The 19,812-nt window shown below is 38.1% G+C and overlaps 2 protein-coding genes across 2 annotated transcripts in view; one reads left to right on the top strand and one right to left on the bottom strand.

Moving 5' to 3' along the window:
* The window catches only part of PCMT1 (protein-L-isoaspartate (D-aspartate) O-methyltransferase), a 47,351-nt gene extending 38,583 nt beyond the window's left edge, over positions 1-8,768 (top strand). Inside the window, exons 8-10 of the mRNA XM_055087439.1 lie at positions 6,293-6,436; positions 7,385-7,465; positions 7,970-8,768. Of these exons, the coding sequence (XP_054943414.1) occupies positions 6,293-6,436; positions 7,385-7,412 (172 nt within the window). The 3' untranslated portion in view covers positions 7,413-7,465; positions 7,970-8,768. The remainder of the gene's footprint in view (positions 1-6,292; positions 6,437-7,384; positions 7,466-7,969) is intronic.
* A 3,280-nt stretch (positions 8,769-12,048) lies between these two features.
* Positions 12,049-19,812, bottom strand: part of LRP11 (LDL receptor related protein 11) — a 46,285-nt gene continuing 38,521 nt past the window's right edge. Inside the window, exons 6-7 of the mRNA XM_028494330.2 lie at positions 18,112-18,207; positions 12,049-13,967 (exon numbers count right to left, since the gene is read on the bottom strand). Coding sequence (XP_028350131.2) covers positions 13,813-13,967; positions 18,112-18,207 — 251 coding nt within the window. The 3' untranslated portion in view covers positions 12,049-13,812. The remainder of the gene's footprint in view (positions 13,968-18,111; positions 18,208-19,812) is intronic.

Raw genomic sequence — 19,812 nt, 5'->3', positions numbered from 1 at the left:
TACGTGCCTTTAACAGACAAAGAAAAGCAGTGGTCCAGGTGGAAGTGATTTTATCTTCTGCTCTTTCTTCTTCCACACATGCAAGGTGAAAGGGTGTGGATTTTAAGAGATTAGACTACAAGAGCCGCTTTTTTGGTTGTCACCTTTATGCTGCTCCATTTTAACATCAGAAATTCACTACATTAAAAATGTAGAAAAATTTTGCATGGTCTGTCCTTTTGATTTAACTCATCTTTGGGAAAGGGGGGTGAGACTTGGTTGGCACAAAGGTGTTTTTCTTTTTAAAGAGGCTTTCAGCCACACTCTCTAAGATTATTTTAGTATCAGCCACTCTGTTTCTATATTTGCAACTCGTTTTTATAGCTGCTGTATGGTCATGGAAACAAAGGCTGTCATCTGAAGAGAAGGGGTCATCATTTCCTGCCCCAGTTCATCTCTATTATACCATTGTTGTAAAGAGAAAGAAGGGAAAAGATACTCTTGTCCCAGTTTTCGAAGGTGTCAGAATCCCGGAGAGGACATTCTCCCTCTCAGCTTGATTTCTCTCTTTCAATCAGGTTCATAGATGTCTGACAACCTGTGCCTGTTTTACATTCCACTCTTGTTTCAGAACCACTATAAGGAAGAAACTCACCATTTTATAGAACAGGCTGGCCAGTTTTTAAGCTACTCTAAGTTCCCGGGGAGGGGAGGGGATTCTGTAAGTGCCCAGGTCTCACACACCTTCCCAAAGGGCCAACAGCATGCAGCAGTACAGCATGGCTCATTTTAACACCCACTTTTGTTTCTATGTCTCAGCATAATCTGGATATTTCGTTTGAAGCCAAGATTTCTCTTTTTCCTCTCTTCCTTCTTTCCCTTCCCACTCCCTCCAGTGGGAGGGAGTGAGATCAGTAAGTAAGAGTGACATTAGCCAAGACTACTTGAAATTAATGCCAAAATAAGAAAGGCGTTACTGCTTCCTTGTTTTAGAACCTACTTTTATTTGACAGAGGTACTTATTTTAAGATGATTTCTTAATAAGTAAACTGGTGATTATAGGTTTAATAGACCTCTCAGTTTTGTTTTCTGGAAAGAGGAAAGGCACCTTTTGAATGAATGGTAATGGCAAAAATGGTAATGAATCTAACTCAGTTTATTCAAAACTGAGTTTTACTTTTGACTAATTTTGATTGGCCATTTCTGGGGTACCTTACTAGGAATTGCATTTTAGTTCTTCACCTAACGTAGTTATAGCTATTTTCTTTGAATTCTAACTGGAGCACAGCCACTTCTTTAAAAAAAAAAAAGTTTTAAAAAGCTATCAGTCTTGTCAATTAGAATCAGATATAGTTACGAAGTTCATTTTGCTTCTAGTGTGGTTATATAACTACATAATTGTATGATTGCTGCTGTATAAAAAGGGCAAACATATCACTGAAATTACTGAAATGTGGTATCAAGTAAGAGTTCAGATTTTCATTAATAAGTTTAAAATTTCTCCTTTTATACACATTATTAGTACCATAATTTAATGATGAAGGAATTACAAAAAGGATTTTGTTTTTATAACCAGAGGCGGATTTAGCTTGAAGCTAATGAAACTTAAGCTTCAGGGCCCTCACTTGCTTTGGGTCCTTCATGGCCTTATACCAAATTTTATATGCGTAGTCTTATTTTTAGTCTACCTTTTTTTTTTCCTTCATAAAGAGGTTTCCCCCTTACCCAATTATATAAGCTTCAGGCTTCCACACACCTGTATTTTACCCTTGATAAGACTAAACTATTTGTATTAAATTTAGAATAATTTTCTAATCTATGGACAATTGTTCAATCATTTACCAAATATTTAAATATATATATATACACTTGGTTTTCTTTTTGGCCTTCAACTTTTTAAAACATTGAGCAATTTTACATGTATGCATCATTGGAAACTTTTCTCTAGTTGTACTAGGAGGACTTTCTAATTTTTTCTATTGCAAATTTTCTGTTTGTTCAAACACATTTTCCTATATCCAAAGATGTAGTTCTACTTACAGAGATAATCAGTTACTTAGTTGTAAATCATGAAGTTTAAAGAATATAAAGGTAAAACAAAATCTGGAAACGAAATTGGAAAAAAACTGCCACATTAAAAAAAAAATTTGTACTGAAAGAAATTACTAGAAAATAGGATGTTTGAAAGGGTAAAACATCAACAGTTAACTTAAAATCTTAAGAGACCATAATCTGCTATTTCTGTTTGTGTTCATAAACTATCAGTCAAGGTCACAGGCAGGAAACAGAAAGTGTGCTCAGCTAGGATTTTGAAGTGATTTTAATGAAGGGACTATTCAAAGAAATATGGGAAAGGTTATGGGAACCAGTAAAGAATGTGACATACCCAGGGACCAGGGGTTCCCAGGGTGATAGTAGGAAGCTATTACCACTCTAGACCTAAAGGTAAGGAAACAATTTTACTAGAACCCACTGAGAGCAGGGACAGCAGAAGCGGGGGTGGGGTGTGGTCCCTGACAGGAGCTGTAGTGATAGAGGGAAGCAGCTACTCCCACATCTATGAATCACCTCAATTTTCTCTCCTCCCGCCCTCTTCTCTCTGCCAGGGCATCGTATGGGGCAGACTTAACTGGAAGTCAGAGAGGAAGAGGCCCTGTGCCAGATGTAGTCTGAAGTCAGCTCTCACCACCTCTTTCCTTCCCCTTTCCTCCCATGCAGCAAATACCTCTGCTTCTTTTTATTTTTAAAATATTTATTTATTTATTTATGGCTGCGTTGGGTCTTCGTTGCTGCGTGCGGGCTTTCTCCAGTTGCGGTGAGCGGGGGCTACTCTTCATTGCGGTGCGTGAGCTTCTCATTGTGGTGGCTTCTCTTGTTGCAGTGCACTGGCTCTAGGCACGAGGGCTTCAGTAGTTGGGGCATGTGGGCTCAGTAGTTGTGGCTCGCGGGCTCTAGAGCGCAGGCTCAGTAGTTGTGGTGCACGGGCTTAGCTGTTCTGCGGCATGTGGGATCTTCCCGGACCAGGGATCAAACCTGTGTTCCTGCATCGGCAGGCGGATTCTTAACCACTGCACCACCATGGAAGTCCCCCTCCGCTGCTTTTTAAATTTAGGTGTGGAATAGATTTGAGAGGACATCTAGTTTTTGTGTGCCCTATTTCTATCCCCGTCAGGCTAATCTATGCTTAAACTGTCCTAGACAGGAAAAAAAAGAAAAAAGCCTTTATTTTAAATTGCCTTTGGAAAAGCAACATCTAATACTTTTCTTTGGCAATTTGTTCTGTTGTTAAATATGTTAAATATTTTTCAGTGTGAGGACCTTCTTAATACATCATTAATTCAACAGGTGTGTGCGTGCCCACTGTGTAGGCACTGCTTTAGGGCCAGGAATACACAGCTGTGAATTTGAAACTGACCATTCTCGTGGAACTTACAGTCAAGTAGAGGATCCAAAAAGAATCCAAAGACAAGACAAACAGGCAGTTAGAGTGTGGTGTGTTGACTCTGCCTTGAGGGCGGTAGGGAGAGATTGTTTAAGCCAGGCAGTGAAGCAATCAGAATTCCATTTCAGAAAGATGATTCTGGCAGTGGGGTAGAGAGTAGACTGGAAAGGGACAAAACTAGGGTCAGAAATAGGAGGTACCTGTAGCAAGTCAGGGGTACAGTGATGGTGGTCTGAATTAAGGCAGTGGTGGTAAGGATAGAATGTGGTTATAAAGCGTTGCCTACATTTTCTCATCTCACATGGGAATTATGTAAAAAGCTCCCTAGTCCGTTTCTTGCCAGGCTAGATGATTTCTGTCCTTTCAGAATTTCTTCAGGATTAATTCAAGAACTCATCCTAGTGCTTTCTTACGAACATTCTCTTGTTTCTCACCAGCTTTCCATCCTTCTCTAACTGAGGCATCCAGAGCTAGTTGGAGTGCTCTGTGAGAGTGAGATCCAGTCTTTTCTCGGAAGGTGTGATAGAAACTAGATGGAAAAAAAAAAGAGAGAGAACTTAGCGGGCATGCTGAATTCTAGTGCCAAATAAAGCCCAAAACTTAAATGTAGACTTTTGTCCCCTTATACTTGGAAAAATGTTCCTTGCAATTTTGGTGGATTAATAAAAGGGGAGAGAATGTCAGAGAGATAGGCTATATACTTAGAATCTGTGGTATTATGTTCAAGACTATGGATATGTAATAGTTGCTTTGTAAACTTAATGATTTTTAAATTTGTATTTTATTTTATACAAGTATATTTATTTTATATATCTAGAAATCAACATTTTGTTAATCTTCTGGTAAGTTTTATTTTATTTTTGTTTTTAATAGCCACAAGAGTCAAAGGCATAAGGCCATCTCTGGTTTGTGAAACTGAGGAATGTTTCAGGGTTCTCATTCCATAAGTACTTTGTCTATTGATGTCTTCTTAAAGTGCCATGTACACATGGAAAAAATGTTAAGAATTGACTGGCATTTCTAGGATTGACAGTTCAGGCCCTAGGATATCCAGCCGATCCTGTGTTCCATATTGTTCTATACTGTCCCTTTTTAATTTCTTTACATTTGTTACAGCATTATGATATATTTTGCATCCTTAAAGGCAGGAATATATTCTGTTGCTTTTGGAATTCTTTTTATGTCTCTCATAATGCTTTGTACAAAGTTAATTGTACAAAGCTTTTATTACCTCAGAAAGCCCATTAATTAGAAAATGTTCATGGATTTTGATTGTTATTTCCTGGTAGTACATATTTTCAGTCGTTCTTGATAAAGAATATATAATACTAAATGTTAGTAACTTAGAGTTATTAACCTAATAATTAAATTATGTATAATTACTTATTATACAATAAAGTAACAAATATATACAGTTATTAATCTAATGAAATATTAGCACATATATACAATTTTAAAGAGCCTTTTTAGAAATTTAGGAGGTACTCTTTTTTATTGTAAATGATCTATGCATGTAAGTCAGATAAAGAAAAATATGGTTATGTAGAATTTTAAATATTAGGAAAAATTAATAAGGTTAATGGATTTTGGAGTCTTAGGATGTGACAAGGTTATACTTGCCATGGCAGCAAATTTTTGGTTTTCCTTGGCACCCTAAATGTTACAAACTCAGGTCTGTAAACTTAATTTCTTTTCCTTTTTTTTGGTGGGGGGTGCTATAAATTGCCTTCTATTTGTTTTCAACAGTACTGTTCCTGACTACCAAAGTAATGTATATGCATTGTAAAAATAGGAAAAAAATACAAAGAATAAAAGTCACCCATAATCCTCTTATTAACATTTCGTAGATTTTTTTCTTCTTTTATCCATAGATGTATATAAATCTCTTTTGTAATCCTGAGATCATATGGTAGCATTATTTTTTAATCTCTTTTTATTTAATAAAATGTCATCAACATTGTCCCATATCATTAAACATTTTTTAACAATATCTTTTCCAGTTTTATTGAGATATAATTGACATATAGCATTGTATTATTTTTAGGTGTACAACATAGTGATTTGATAGATGTATATATTGCAAAATGATCACCACAATAAGTTTAGATCTTACATCCAAGTCTTTAATCCATTTTGAGTTAATTTTTTTGTGTGTGGTGTAAGGTAGGGGTCCAGCTTCATTCTTTTTCATGTGGCTCTCCAGTTTTCCCAACACCATTTATTGAAGAGACTGTTTCCCCATTGTATATTCTTGGCTCCTTAATGGACCATATATGCATGGGTTTATTTCTTTGTTCCATTGGTCTCTGTGTCTGTTTTTATGCCAAATATCATACTGTTTTGATTACTATAGCTTTGTAATATAGTTGGAAATCAGGAAGTGTGATGCCTCCAGTCTTGTTGTTCTTTCTAAAGTTTGCTTTGGCTATTTGGAGTCTCTTGTGGTTCTGTACAAGTTTTAGGATTGTTCTATTTCTGTGAAAAATGACATTGTAATTTTGATAGGGATTATACTGAATCAGTAGATTGCTTTGGGTAGTATGGATATTTTAACAACATTAATTCTTCCAATCCATGGGTACAGAATATATTTACATTTATTTGTATCATCTTTGGTGTCTTTCATTAACTTTCTATAGTTTTCAGTGTACAACTCTTTCACCTCTTTGGTTAAATTTACTTCTAGATATTTTATTCATTTTGATATAATTGTAAATAAGATTGTTTTCTTAATTTTTCTTTTGATAGTTTTAGTATATAGAAACAGCTAATTTTAGTTAGTTGTCGTCTGCAAAAAAGAGACAGTTTTACCTCTTTCTTTCCGATTTTGATGCCTTTTGTTTCTTTTTCTTGCCTAATTGCTCTGGCTAGGATTTCCAGTACTATGTTGAATAAAAGTGGCGAGAGTGGGCATCCTTGTCTTGTTCCTGATTTTAGAGGAAAAGCTTTCAGCTTTTCACCGTTGAATATGATGTTAGCTGTGAGCTTGTCATATGTGGCCTTTATTATGTTGAGGTACGTTCCCTCTATACCCAGTTTGTTGAGAGTTTTTATCCTTTTCCCTTTTCAAAAAAATTTTTTAATGGAGAGGATATGTACTGTATTGCTGGGCAATAAGGATATTTATTGACAGAATCCTTAATGCCTTGCAACAGGTAAATAAAATGTAAAATTATTTTAAAAAACAACAATAGTATCTTTAATCCATATTTTAAAAAGCACAAGTGAATTTTATTTATGAATAGAGCACTTTGCAAGTGAACTCTGAAGATTAAGTACTTTAATGCTTGCATGAATTTAAGTAAAAGCTGTTTTATGAGAATTACAGTACTTAAATTATTTGGAAGAATATATGAAGATGAACAAGAACTGATAACTTATCATTTAACAGATAATCCAGTGCTGTATGACAAAGACAGCTTATGGGAGAAGTCATTTTAAAAATATTTTCTTGCATAATTTATAAAATTCATTTTTAATAAAAAAAAATACTGTACTGGCCAATAATCCCTTAATTCACCACTTACCTGGGAGATTTTAGCTCATTATTTACCTTCCCTTCAAATTTATTTTAACAGCTTTTTAAAAACTTAAAAAATTTTATTATAGACAAATTGCAGGAATAGTACAAAGAGCTCCTGAATCTCTTCATCCAGAGTTACCGATTATTAACATTTTTCCACATTCCTTTTCACTCCCTCTTTCTCTCTATATATACATATATGTAACATTTTTTCCTAAGTCATTTGAGATTTAGTTGCAAACATCATACTTCTTTACCCCTAAAGTACTTGAGTCTTTAACAATGTTTTTTGTTACTCAGATTACCCTTAAATAAGAAGCTTTTAGGCTTTTCTGGTAGCTTTATTTTTTCCCTTTTGACAGCTTTATTGAGGTATAATTTATATACCATACAATTTATTTTAGACTGCATTTTTATTCCTTCCTTCCTCTCACTGGCAGTTGCTGGTACAGTGCTGCACCTGGCTGAGCGAATGGTTTCTTTTGGAGCTGATAAAGCTGCCTTATGAAATCAGCTGACAGGTATATTATACCTACAGATGATGCTTTTTCTCACAAAGAGTTTGGGTTGAGATTGACCCACTCGACAATTGCTAACAGATACCCTAAACAAAAGACTAAATTTTTGTCCAATTTTGTGAATGTAGCTGTAAAGAATTATCTGAACTCTAACTACTCGTTACTATTTTACAATAAATACTATTAGCAAGATCCTGGATCTAAAAGTTATCATTTCCCTGAATATTTGGTCTTGAAGGAAGAAAGTTACTTTTGAATTAAAAAATAAAGAATTCAGGTCCTTTAGTTTTCAGTCTTCATTCTGGAGTAGCACGAAGGATGTCTGAAATGGCTGATTTCCATTTTTGCTTTGACTTGGATCATTTGCTCAGTTTTGTTTTTGTTTTTAATAATGCTTGGGGATCAGTGTATTTTTACTGATTTATTAGTTGTATCTAAACTATTAGAAAGCCAAGTTTTGTAAGATGTGACTCCTACTTATATATTTCTCTCCTTTTCCCCCACCAGAGACGAACTGTAAAAGCAACATCAGCTTTGCCCAGTATATAATATTCCCGTGGATTGCTCATCTCAGGCCTCAAAGCTTTGGAAAATCAACAGCATCACAGCTTGTTCTGGACTTTCTTACACTATTTTCAGCATGAAAATGTGTGGTTTTGTGGGGTTTCTAATTCTTCAAAGAGGCACAGAAGCCAAATTGGTAGAAGGATGCAAATATAAATTTGTGTATCATTACTTTAACATGCCCACGTTTTACTTTCAATGTTAAAAGAAAGGGTTCTGCAAAATGGAAAACACAGTTTGTGTATTGATTTTGAGGAGTGGTTTTTCTTTTCTTAAGACACTTAATTCTGTTCAGATGTTAATTTATCAGATTGCTTTTGTGCATCAGGTAACACCACCACTCATAAGTTAAGATTCTTGGTTTTTGGGTGTATGTTAGATGCTACTAAGAAAATAGAGATGAGCTTCCTTTTTAAAGCTTTTGATGTGGTGTCATAGGATAGCATGTTGTAGATACAATCGGCTGCTTTGTTACCTTAAAGCTAAGCATTTGTAAATATTAAAACTTAAGAAGATGACAGGTGATGTCCCTTAAAACAGCTGTTCAGATTGGACATAACTGACATAGTTCTTCCTTTCTCTCTTTAAAAATTCTAGGAGACTTGTAGCTCAGTATTGTTTTTCTGTTTCTGATTTGCTGCTCATAATGTATATGAACTTAACATGCTGTGTAAGCTGCATCCTAGTCACTGAACAGTTGATGCAGTGCTGCTTTGCCAAATAAAGTTAAAAGTGAAAGGCATTGGCGGTGTTTGTTTGAATATAGAAGAATCGCGTGTCCACCAGGTGCACAATGCCAAGATCACAGAGAAAGAGGTTGTTTCTCTGATGCTCCATTTTGTGAAATCTGAGCAGGTTAAGAGCATTAATCTAACTGTACATTTGGGGAATGTGACTGCGTTTCTCAAGGACAAGAACTACACCTCATTTGCTATTTTTCTTTGCTTAACACAGGGCCTCTTGTAGATGTACAATAAATGCTGAATGAATGAAAGAATGAATGAATGCACTGACAATGTCAAGAAAGAACAGGGTTGAGGATAAATTTACCAAAACCCATCCATTACCTATGAATAGATTTATTAATATAACGACTGTAAAGTGAGTTTCTAAGAAGGCAGTAACACGTTGGGATCTTGCTTAAATGTTGTGATTTTATACCTTTATATTAGGATCTTAGTTTTTCTAAGGGTTCTAGAACTTGAAGAGATATAAGCTCTAGAGCTAGCAGAACTAGCACTCCCAGCAAAGCCCTTCCCTCTGCTGTGTGCAAGTGTGTATGATCCTGGCAAACAGATCCTTAGTGAGGGGATGCGGCACCTCGCCCCACATCTTAAGTTAAAGTCTTAAACATTACTTCTTTGAAAGTGGCTTTTAAAAAATTATGCATGCATGTTTTTACCAGTGTCTCTTCTTGGGCAGGGTCTTAGGCACAGGAAACTTGCATTAGTTGGTGGCCAAAACTTGTGAATTCATTGCTGGCTTCAGTTTGCTGTTGTTAGTGTTGCTTCTGGACTCAGGCCATGAACGCTTTTGATCCAGGACTCTGTCATTTGCGGGCGGTAGTTTCAAACATCAGATATTCTTTAGGACTTTAATTCTTCAACTTATTCACTAGTCTGTATCCTTCCTAGCCATTATCAACATTTTACTCTATGTAAGTCCCTTTGTTAGGTCTTGGGGATAGAAAAAGGCCCTTACTCTCAAGAAGTTTGCAGTCTGGTTGAGGGGACAGTTTATAAATCTGATAAGACAAACTAAGTGGCATCTGCTTGGTACAGACAAATGCTATGCCAAGCATTGCTCTTGGACTTTAAACTTTTTGAATTAAAATTTTTAGGGACTTCCCTGGCGGTCTAGTGGTTGAGACTCCACGCTTCCACTGCAGGGGGCACGGGTTTGACCCCTGGTCAGGGAACTAAGATCCTGCATGCTGCGTGGAGTGGCAAAAAAAAAAAAAAAAAAATTTTTTTTTTAATGTTGAATGAAGAGGAATGGATTTTAGGGGAGCATCAATAAATGGGTAAAGATGGAAATAATGAATTTTAATTCTATCTATGAACTTTTCTCTTGAAAAGAATTGAATTAATATATGTTTTGGTCAGAGAGAAGAAATGTCTCTTTAATCTTTAGTATTCATAATTTCTAAAATATTTTAGCATTTCATTTTTCCTTATTAGAAGGACTTCTTTACATAATATGAAGGACAACAATAAAAACATTTTTTAAAGTTCCAGTCTAGCGAGGTCCTGTTGAAACAAGGTGATTTTTACAGATTTGATTTTATTAAAGCCAAATCTAGCTCTCAATTAAGAATTAAATTAAGAATTCTATTTTCTAACGAGGGTTTCAACCTTTTCCCAAGTAGTATTTAAAAATGACATTTGGGTTAAAAGTATACATTAACATTGTACAAATATTTTAAATCCCATTTTGCCCTAATTTTTGAAATCTGCATTGTTCAAAAAAAAAAGTTGATTACACTTTTAAATTGACTATAAGCTACTTTATACTAAAGCATCTTAAAAATTCAATATATTTTAAAATACAATAACATTTTAAAATAATAACTTAATACTCATGAATTCTTTGAAGGTAGTCTTGGCATCTGATTGTCAGCAAGGAATAAAGGTCCTTTAATTTTGTTTCGTTGGAGAGGTAGCCATTTCCGATTTTCAGCTAAAAGTTAAAAAATTTTCTAATAGTTTGGTGTAGCACTAAAATAACTCATATGACTATGGTAATTGAAAATTAGTATTGCAAATGAAATAACAAATATGGGTTATTTTTTAAATGTTCTAAATGGGTTCAAAAGGCTAATAACTTATTTTAGGTAAGTAGTAAAATTCTTTCAGGGTATAAATCATTTCCTACAGCTTACTGTGTTCTTAAAGAACTATATTCAGTAAAACAAACAAGTTCTAATCAGATTTCAGATTCCTGTCTCAATTTCTCCTACCACTTTCCAGGAAGATGACATATTTTGTCCCTGTTGTACTGAAAGGGTGGTCCAAATCGAGTGCCACTAAAAAATCCTGCTTGAAGAGAATTGGCTGGCCCATGGGGCCCAAGGAAGTTTGTGTTTATGTATTATAATGTACTAAGAAGGAAAAAAAGTCTGATAATTTCCTTTTGTTTAACCCGTCTCATATCATCGCTACAGCGGTAGCTGTTGGTTCCCCACTTTAGGCTTTATCTTTTTAACTGACTTTGTGTTGCTGGGGCCAGGACTCTGAGACGTGCTCCCTCGCCTAAGGGCCTACAGAGTGCTGTGCTGGGCCAGTGAAACCCTCCCCTCTTCCTCGTTCGCTCGTTCTCTCTTTCCCCCCTTTCCTGTTCTTCTCTTCCCTTTCCCTTCTTTCCTTTCCTTTTTCTTTCCTAATGTGAGAGGAAGTTCTATGGCTGCTGGGTCTCAAGAACTCATTCTCACTTGGGTGGAGTGTCCCAGTAGGATGGGCGTCACAGAATAACACTTCTGGCCAAAGGGCAGGTGAGGGCAATACTGAGGGCACCTTAAGCGTAAGAGGCAGCGGTCCAAGGGCCTAGGGCAGCTGAGGACATTTGTATTTGAATTCCATGCCCTGAACACTTTTTACTGTGCCCTTTAAAGGACTGCATCACACTGAGTAATTTGTTTTGCCAGCATTATTTGTTTATTTTAATTTTTAGGTGATTATCCTGTCAGGATTTTGCCTAGAAATTACCTTACGGATCAAAGAGCCTGCAGAATTTCCCTGTTAACACTACCGTATCAGTTTTAAATCAATAGTAAAAAGGATATTTTCTAGGGAAAAAGACCTGTGCTGCCACCGTTAAGCATCACGAGAGAGGATGTACAGTAAGTATATCACTAGCCCAGGAAAAAAATCCAAATTCAAAATTCCAAGGAGGGTTTCTACTGAATGTATCACTTTTGCACCATCACAAAGTAAAAAAAAAAAAAAGTAAGTCGAAGCAACGTAAGTCAGGGACCATCTGTACTAGCAGCTATGATTATATTAAAAGTTGTAAAAAAGGCTTAGGAATATAACAAAATTTATTAAAGAATATTGTACACATAGGTATGGGACATCTTTTATCAAGTGTTTCAACACCACAGCAATACTAAATTGTGTTTAGTTTCTTCATGTATAAAAGATGTGCTGAAAGATGCATGCCTCATCAGTTTTTATTTTATTGGATATGGCTGTAGGTGACGTCCTTCTATATAAAAACAGACTGCACAGCATCACATACAGAGTACAGACATCTTAGGTTCATTCACACAGTCATTTCTCTAAACTCCTTAAGGAGAAATTGAAATCTTTGCTCAATTCTAAAATTCATGCTCGCGTTTCTCAGGAAATAAAAATAAGCAATTTCTTTGTTTTCCTAGAACTAACTATCCATTTGTTAATGTATATCTCCGACCCAAATTAAGTCTTTGTTAAAGGAACAACTTACATCAGGTTCAGTCTAAAAATAGTTTTCTAGAGGGTTTTCAAGTATTTTAAAAGATTTGCCACTTATGGTAAAAAAAAAAACAAAAAACCTATTATGTGAATAGGAACATCACATTATACATTCCTCTCAGTAGAATAATTTCTAGAATGTGCATAGTCCCAGCATTAAGCAAGGGTGGAAATAATATGCCTTTAAAATCCTACAGATTAAAAGGTAAAAGATGCTAAGCTAGATGCTGGTTTTCTGTAAAGATGGATTTGTGCAAAACTCCCTTATGCTCTGGGAGTACCTAAGCCTGGCACTAGCTGTGTGCACACTGTAACATTTTAGAGCATTAAATAAATAACGGAAAAACTGCATCACTCCACTGAATGGAAGAACCGCTGATACTTAAACATGTGACATTTTTACAAAAGCTGTACCCAGAAATCCATTCAGTGTTCTGTTTTTCTATTTGAATGCAGTTTTTTTCTTCCATCAACACATACTAATGCTGAAAACCAGTGACTATATAAATGAGCTGCTGTGTTCTGGACCATCGGGCAGTGTTGAGCAGATACAAGAACTAATCATCCTCCTTGCTCATTTTTCCCTCAGCTAGGTTTCTGTTAAAATTTTTGACCTGCCAGGTTCTCTGCTTCCATGACCATGTTAGAGCTATTTGTAATTCAAAGTCTGAGTCATTCTCCTCTGGGAGAATGAAGCAGCTACCTACATGACACGATGTCAGGCATTGGGAAGAACTCATATTCACCTTCCCTAGGCCTTATTGACCTGTTCATTAGGTTTATAACTTAGATATTCCTGCCGCGGGTAACATCTCATTGAAGGTGTACACTCACTTGAGCTCCATCCTCAGAAATAGGTTTTGAAGAGGAGAAGAGAAAGGAGAACACTGGAAGCTTAAAGTGAGAAATGGGAGGGCCACGGGGCAAGGGAAGTGGGGTGGTATAAACTGCCAATGGCTGGCTTCTAGAAAGTAAAGAGTTAACACTGCCTTTCTCAGGAACCTCTAGAGACTCTGAATTTTCTGCCTTGGCTAATTGCAAATTTGTTTTTAGGGACAGCTTATGTAAATCAGAATTAGATTTGTAAAGGTCTTTAATCATATGGACTCCTCTCTAAATTTCAAAATATTTCACATACTTCCCAAGGAAAATCAATAAATAAAAACAAAGGTTTAGTATTTGCAGAATCTTCAGGGTTTTCGGTAGTTTTCTTAGTTAAACAGAAGAGGTTAAAACAAAACAAAAAACAGAAGAGGTTATAAATATCAGAACCCAAAATATATACAAATCATAAGTGAAACATGTCCTTGCCCTCAGCTATTTAAATTACACTTATTATAGATACATCCCATTTATGAGGTAGTCAGACTCCTCAGATGTAATGGGACGAGCTTTTTTAAGTTTCTGTTTCACCAGCCGTAGTCGACAAGCAACCATGAGAAGCAGCAAAGCAGTGATAGCCAAACCCAGGGCCAGGGGTAGCACTGCACCTGTGCAAAGGTCGGAAATGAACAGGGTAGGTCAGTGGTTAATACCAATAACAGCCACAATCCGCTATATGATAAGCACTGTGCATGCACTGTTTTATTTAATCTGAACAACTCAAGTAGGTACTTATATTACCTCCATTTTGCAGATTAACTGAGGTGCAGAAAGACTGAGTAATTGGCCTAAGAGCACATAGCTTGTAAGTTGCAGGTCTAGGTCTCAAACCAAGAGTTCCTTAAAACCAAATTGTGTACCAGGTTCCTATAAAATTTATATGCCATCACTGGGTACAAACGTTGCAGTCAGATTACCCTTATATCCAACTGTAATAGACATTCTGTAAATAGACAACTGTAAAGACATTGTGACCACAGGAAGTATCTTCATTGCAGTCACAGCTTACATCTATGGATTCATACATGATCACTCACCATTAAAATAAGTATGGACTAACTCCTGATTTCTTGCTCTGGTTAGGGCTTTAAGAAATTTTTGTTTCCTAAATCCAGAGAACCTACTCTCAGCCAGTAGAGCCATTATTGAAAACTTGAGGAAAAAAAAATCTCTAGTTCTCCTTCATAGGTTTTCTTCCCTGTGGGATTGATCCTAGACACCTAGACTAGAAGCACTTTTTAGAGCCTTTCAGGAGTCTGGAAGGAACAGTGTGTACCCCAGATCAGTCTTTCTTATCAAGCTCAGCAGGGTCTATTCTTAGTCTGATCTGCTCTGTCTGATCAGTCAGGCCAGGCTTGGAGATGATATGGTGGAACTATTTTTAGCTACAGGGGTCTTGCCAACTGGTGGAACCAGAGGAGCAAAAACCTCCATTACATAAGCTGATTTCATAACATTTTCTTTCATTTATTCATTTTGCATAAATTAACAGCCATGTGCCTGACACTGGTAATCAAAGATAATAAAGAGCGCTTTATAGATTAAGTAATTTAATTCTCACAACCACCATATGAGTTCATACTTTTATTATCCCCATTTTACAAATGAGGGAACTAAGGCATTAAGAATTAAGTGACTTGGCTTCTCTCAGTATGGCAGAGTCAGGATATGGCCCCAGACAGTACTGTTGCAGAACTACTGTGGTATACCACTCCTCCAAGAGTTAAATGAGATTGTTTTTTAATGACTTCAAGTCTGGGTAGACAGACATTTACATGAAAAGATACAATAAAGTATTCCAGTTACTATGGTAGAATTATATGTGAAGTACAGCTATAAAAAGGAGTGGTCCATGTATCTGGTTCCTAGGATCTTTGCTCGAGTGACTTAGATGTATGATGGAGCTTGCTTGGGGTGGGTGAGGGAGATGATTCTTTGCCGACAGTTTCAAATTGAGATGCCGACAGCCAACCCAGGTAGAATTTTCTCTAGGCTCTTCGATGATTTGGGCCTGAACGCGTGGGGACCTTCAGCGTTAAGGTGATGGTTGCAGAGACGCAAGTGGGTGAGACCGCCAGAGAGGAAGGGAGAAGGGGGCCAGGGCCAGGGCCCCGGGGAGCACCAACACTTGAGAGGGCGGCAAAGAGGAGGACCGAGGGGCACAGGAAGAGACAGGTCAGAGAAACGGCCGGCAGCCAACACAGAAGGGAGTCCTGGAAGCGGAGGGACGAGGCTATTTCAAGAGGAAAGTGGTCAGCGGAATCAAATCCTAAGGGGAGGTCAAGTGAGGTGAAGCCTGGAGAGACCGCTGCACTTAGCAGCTGGGAATTCATTTACAGGGAGATTGAAGGCTGAGGGATGCTGCTTTGTTTTTTATATGTTTTTAGAGATCTGAATGCATCTAGGGGAATGAACCAGTAGAGATTATAAACACTGGGAGTTAATAAATGATGGAGAAACAGACTTGAGGAGATAAGGAGCTGCATCAAGGTCAGGGGGAGAGACTGACCTTGGAAAGAGGAGACACCTCTTCCTTTAGTGCTGGAGGAAAAGAAGAGAGGGTGGGTACCGACAGGTGTTTACATTTGGGGGTAAGTAACTGAGGACGTTCACTCCGGATAGCTTTGATTTTCTGAGCTGAAAACCAGTCCCAGGTATAGCTGGCCTCCTCTCCAAGACAAGAGGGCCTGGAGCTGAGTACATACTAATGGCATTGCAACCTCTGGTTTATTTGTGGAATCCTAGGTAAAACTCCTGAAGAAGATTCTCAGGAACAGTCGGAGAGTTCAGTCTGGGTTCAGGAGGGTGGGATGAGGAAGTTGCATTAGCGACTCTTGGTACAAGACAGTCTTTTGGGTGAGGCCAGTATTCCCATAGAGAATTATGAAAGATAAAACTCTGTGATAAACCAACAGTCTATAATTTGATTCTAGAGCTGGCGCATACATTCCAGTTTCCTAATGGCGACCCCGAGGAAAGAAGTTTTGAAAGGGCTAAGTCTGGACCTGAGGGTGCCAGTTCTCCCTGCATCTTCCTGAACTAGCCACAGAAGATGGGTATGTTACAAAGGAATTGGACAACAAAAGAGACTTTGGTCAACCCCCAAAGAAACCCTGGGAACCGCAAACCATTTCTTGCCAACTGGAACCCAATACCCAGCTCCAGTTCTGCTTGTTCAGGGTAGGAAAATGATTAGAGGCTGCCCTTCTAAGTGTGTGCAACTTGTTGAAAACACCAGCGTTTAGGCTGCAGGGGAAGGGAGCTGTGGCTGAAGACCCCAATCCCAAGTCTGGGGCTCAGAGGTAGCTATGGCAACAATAAAACCACATACAATCTAGGGGACTTTTCTGTTTGCCAAAGTCAGATATGAGGTTGCTGAACTGTCAAATCTGATTCCTGATTAATGCTTTGATGACAAAGAAGATGAAGTCTCCCATAAAGTACTTGCTAGGATACTGAAAATTATTCTTGACTTTTAAATACTCAGTTGGCATAGTTTCTTCAGTGTTTTTAGTTTAGGTAATTTGAGATTTAAAATCTCCCAACCCCTTCTAAAACACATCACGATAGTTTTCTTAGAAACCAGCTAAGGCGATGAATTGGGTATTCTGTTCCTAAGACTGGGAGTGACACTCAAATATGTAACAATTAGGACAGGCACCGGGCAATCAGAACTGAGGCTCTCTGGATACATCTGGGCATGGGGGTAAGGGGCAGGCCCGGTTCTCTCTGTATGTCGACAGGGGATGGGTGTTTTTATTCAAACATCCTGGGACAGGCTAAGTCCAGCAGGCCAGCAGCCTGGGCAGCATCTAGGTACTTGATACCTGGGTTATTTTCGCCATCTATTATTTAAAAATTATACTTGACTATTGTTCCGATATCACAAAGACTACTTCTAGTGTAAAAAGAAAGTTTTCTCAATGTTTAGATCCACAGCTTAATAATCATATTTTGTTCTCCTAAATTTTCTTTTACTAATTAGTTTATGAGATTTAGGATTAAAACTTACCTTTCTACAGGACTATCTTGAAAGTATTTTCTTTCTAGTTAAAAATAACCACAGTTATGAAATTACAGTATTCTTCTTCCACTTACTAAATATTCCCTGTACCACCTACACCCTTTCACCATTCCTGTTGTCTTCCGTCTTTGTCACCGGAGCACTTGGAGAGAGAACTGGGTACTCTTAAGACCTCTGCCCTTGTTGATCACAAATAACAATCACAATAGCCATCATTTATATGGCTTATTGCATGAGCCAAGCAATATGCTAAATGCTCTATAATGACTGTTCCATTTATTCTCCCTAACAGCTCTGTGAGGCAGGTGTAGTTATCATGTTCATCGACCAATGAGGAAACTGAGATCCAGAGAGAGAAGATAACCTGCCCAAGGTCATCCAGTCAGTGATGGACGAAGGATTTGAACCTTGGCATCTGGTTCTTAACCACCGTGTCCTGAGTATCACTCGTTCCACACAGTGTTACACCTGGAAGAAGGGACTGTAGAGATTATCCAGTCCAATCAACTTACAGAAGAGGAAGCTGAGGTCCAAAGATGTGAAGATACTAGTTCAAGAGTCCCAAGATGAAGCATGATATAGGAGATGAGAATAGCCTAGTTCTTCTCATCGACAGATCCCTGTCCTTGTCATGAAGTCTTGCAGATTCATCTAATAACCTCAGCTACAGGATATGTGGTTCTGTAAATGTTTCTACTCTGCAATGAATTTCCAAGGTAAACGCTTACCTGCTTCTGGGGCTGGGTGTTCCCCTCCTCCTCGGTTGCTCTTTGACTCAAAAATATAATTTTCCTCTTTTCTGTGCTTCCCTGAGGAACCACTATCTGTGGAAAATAAATAAAACATATTGAAGGTACATCAGAAACTTCAGGGAACAGACATGAAAATAGATCCTTATTTATTTTTGAAGGATGGACTTAAAGAAAGGACTTAATGGGCTTTATTTCTCCAGTAAACACAGGCCTATGTTTGACACTAAAACTCGAGAGAACTAATGTGACCAACTTAATAAAGCAGAGTGTGAGGCTGCTGAAAAACCACGGGACAGAGATGGGGGAAAAAGCACACTGTCCCAGAACTTCCTCCCCGACCCAGAGAAGGAAGGAAAGACTTCAGCTAGAGAAGTCAAGGGTAGTCTTGGACTTTATACCATGGAATGCAGAAACTGTCCAGAAACGTTTTTCTTTAGAAAATGAACAGTGAGCATACAGTAAGGCACTCAGACATGCTACTTCACTTTCTTACCTCAACGCTGCTTGGCAGGCATTAATAGCTGCATTTTTTTCTGGTCAGACTCAGAGAGGTTCAGCGCTTACCCGGGTTCATTCAAGTAGTCACTGGGTCATAGGGCTGAGATTTAAACTCAGGTGTGTCTAACTGCTTGTTGGTGGAAACCAGCACTTCTGATTTAATGACAGGTTGTTAATTGTTTACCTGTTTGATTCAGTTATACTACTGAGAGCAAATATAAAGAAAGATCAAATCTCAGGATTTTTATCTCAGGTTCTGATGAGCCATGGCTGTGTCATTCTACTATTTGCCATCTAGGAATTCATAGCATTTGTGTGCTTATTATATTGACAGTATGGTAATTAAGGAGTTACCCTCAGGCTGTAGTGTAATTTCAAGTGAGATTTTTGCAAAGTATATTGCTTAATGGAAATGAACTGGAAATGATCTGCTGACATGAGGAATTTTATGAAGAAACAAACAAAAAAATTAAAGCTTCTTTACTCATATGGCATCAACAGAAATGTTCATAACACCTGCAACTAAAATAAGACTATTCAAAAGCAGTACCTAAAATTCCTTGGTAATTTGTAATAAGAAGTATACATGAATTCACTAAGGATCACAAAACCAACTGCAAAATGGAAAACTGCAAAGTTATTCCAGATACCTCCTAGAGCCAGGAAAAGCAATGATTTAAAATGATCATTGTTGGGCTTCCCTGGTGGCGCAGTGGTTGAGAGTCCGCCTGCCGATGCAGGGGACGCGGGTTCGTGCCCCGGTCCGGGGGGATCCCACATGCCGTGGAGCGCAGTGGTTGAGAGTCCGCCTGCCGATGCAGGGGACGCGGGTTCGTGCCCCGGTCCGGGAGGATCCCACATGCCGTGGAGCGGCTCGGCCCGTGAGCCATGGCCGCTGAGCCTGCACATCCAGAGCCTGTGCTCCGCAACGGGAGAGACCACAACAGTGAGAGGCCCGCGTACCGCAAAAAACAAACAAAATAAATAAAATGATCATTGTAGTCACGTGATAATGCTGTTAAGCAGAAGGGGCTGTCAGCACATTTATTTCATTACGGCATCCTTAACGCTCCTTTTCACTCAGCCCTCATGCCATCAGTCACCATGTCAAGCAGACCTCTTCTCTGCCTCTCGGCCGCACACAGCCTTAGGTCTCCATCACCTATGCCTCGGGAACTG

Source organism: Physeter macrocephalus, chromosome 10 (genome assembly GCF_002837175.3).
Source record: "Physeter macrocephalus isolate SW-GA chromosome 10, ASM283717v5, whole genome shotgun sequence".
NCBI classification, from domain to species: Eukaryota; Metazoa; Chordata; class Mammalia; order Artiodactyla; family Physeteridae; genus Physeter; species Physeter macrocephalus.
This window is presented reverse-complemented; position numbering and strand designations above follow the sequence as displayed.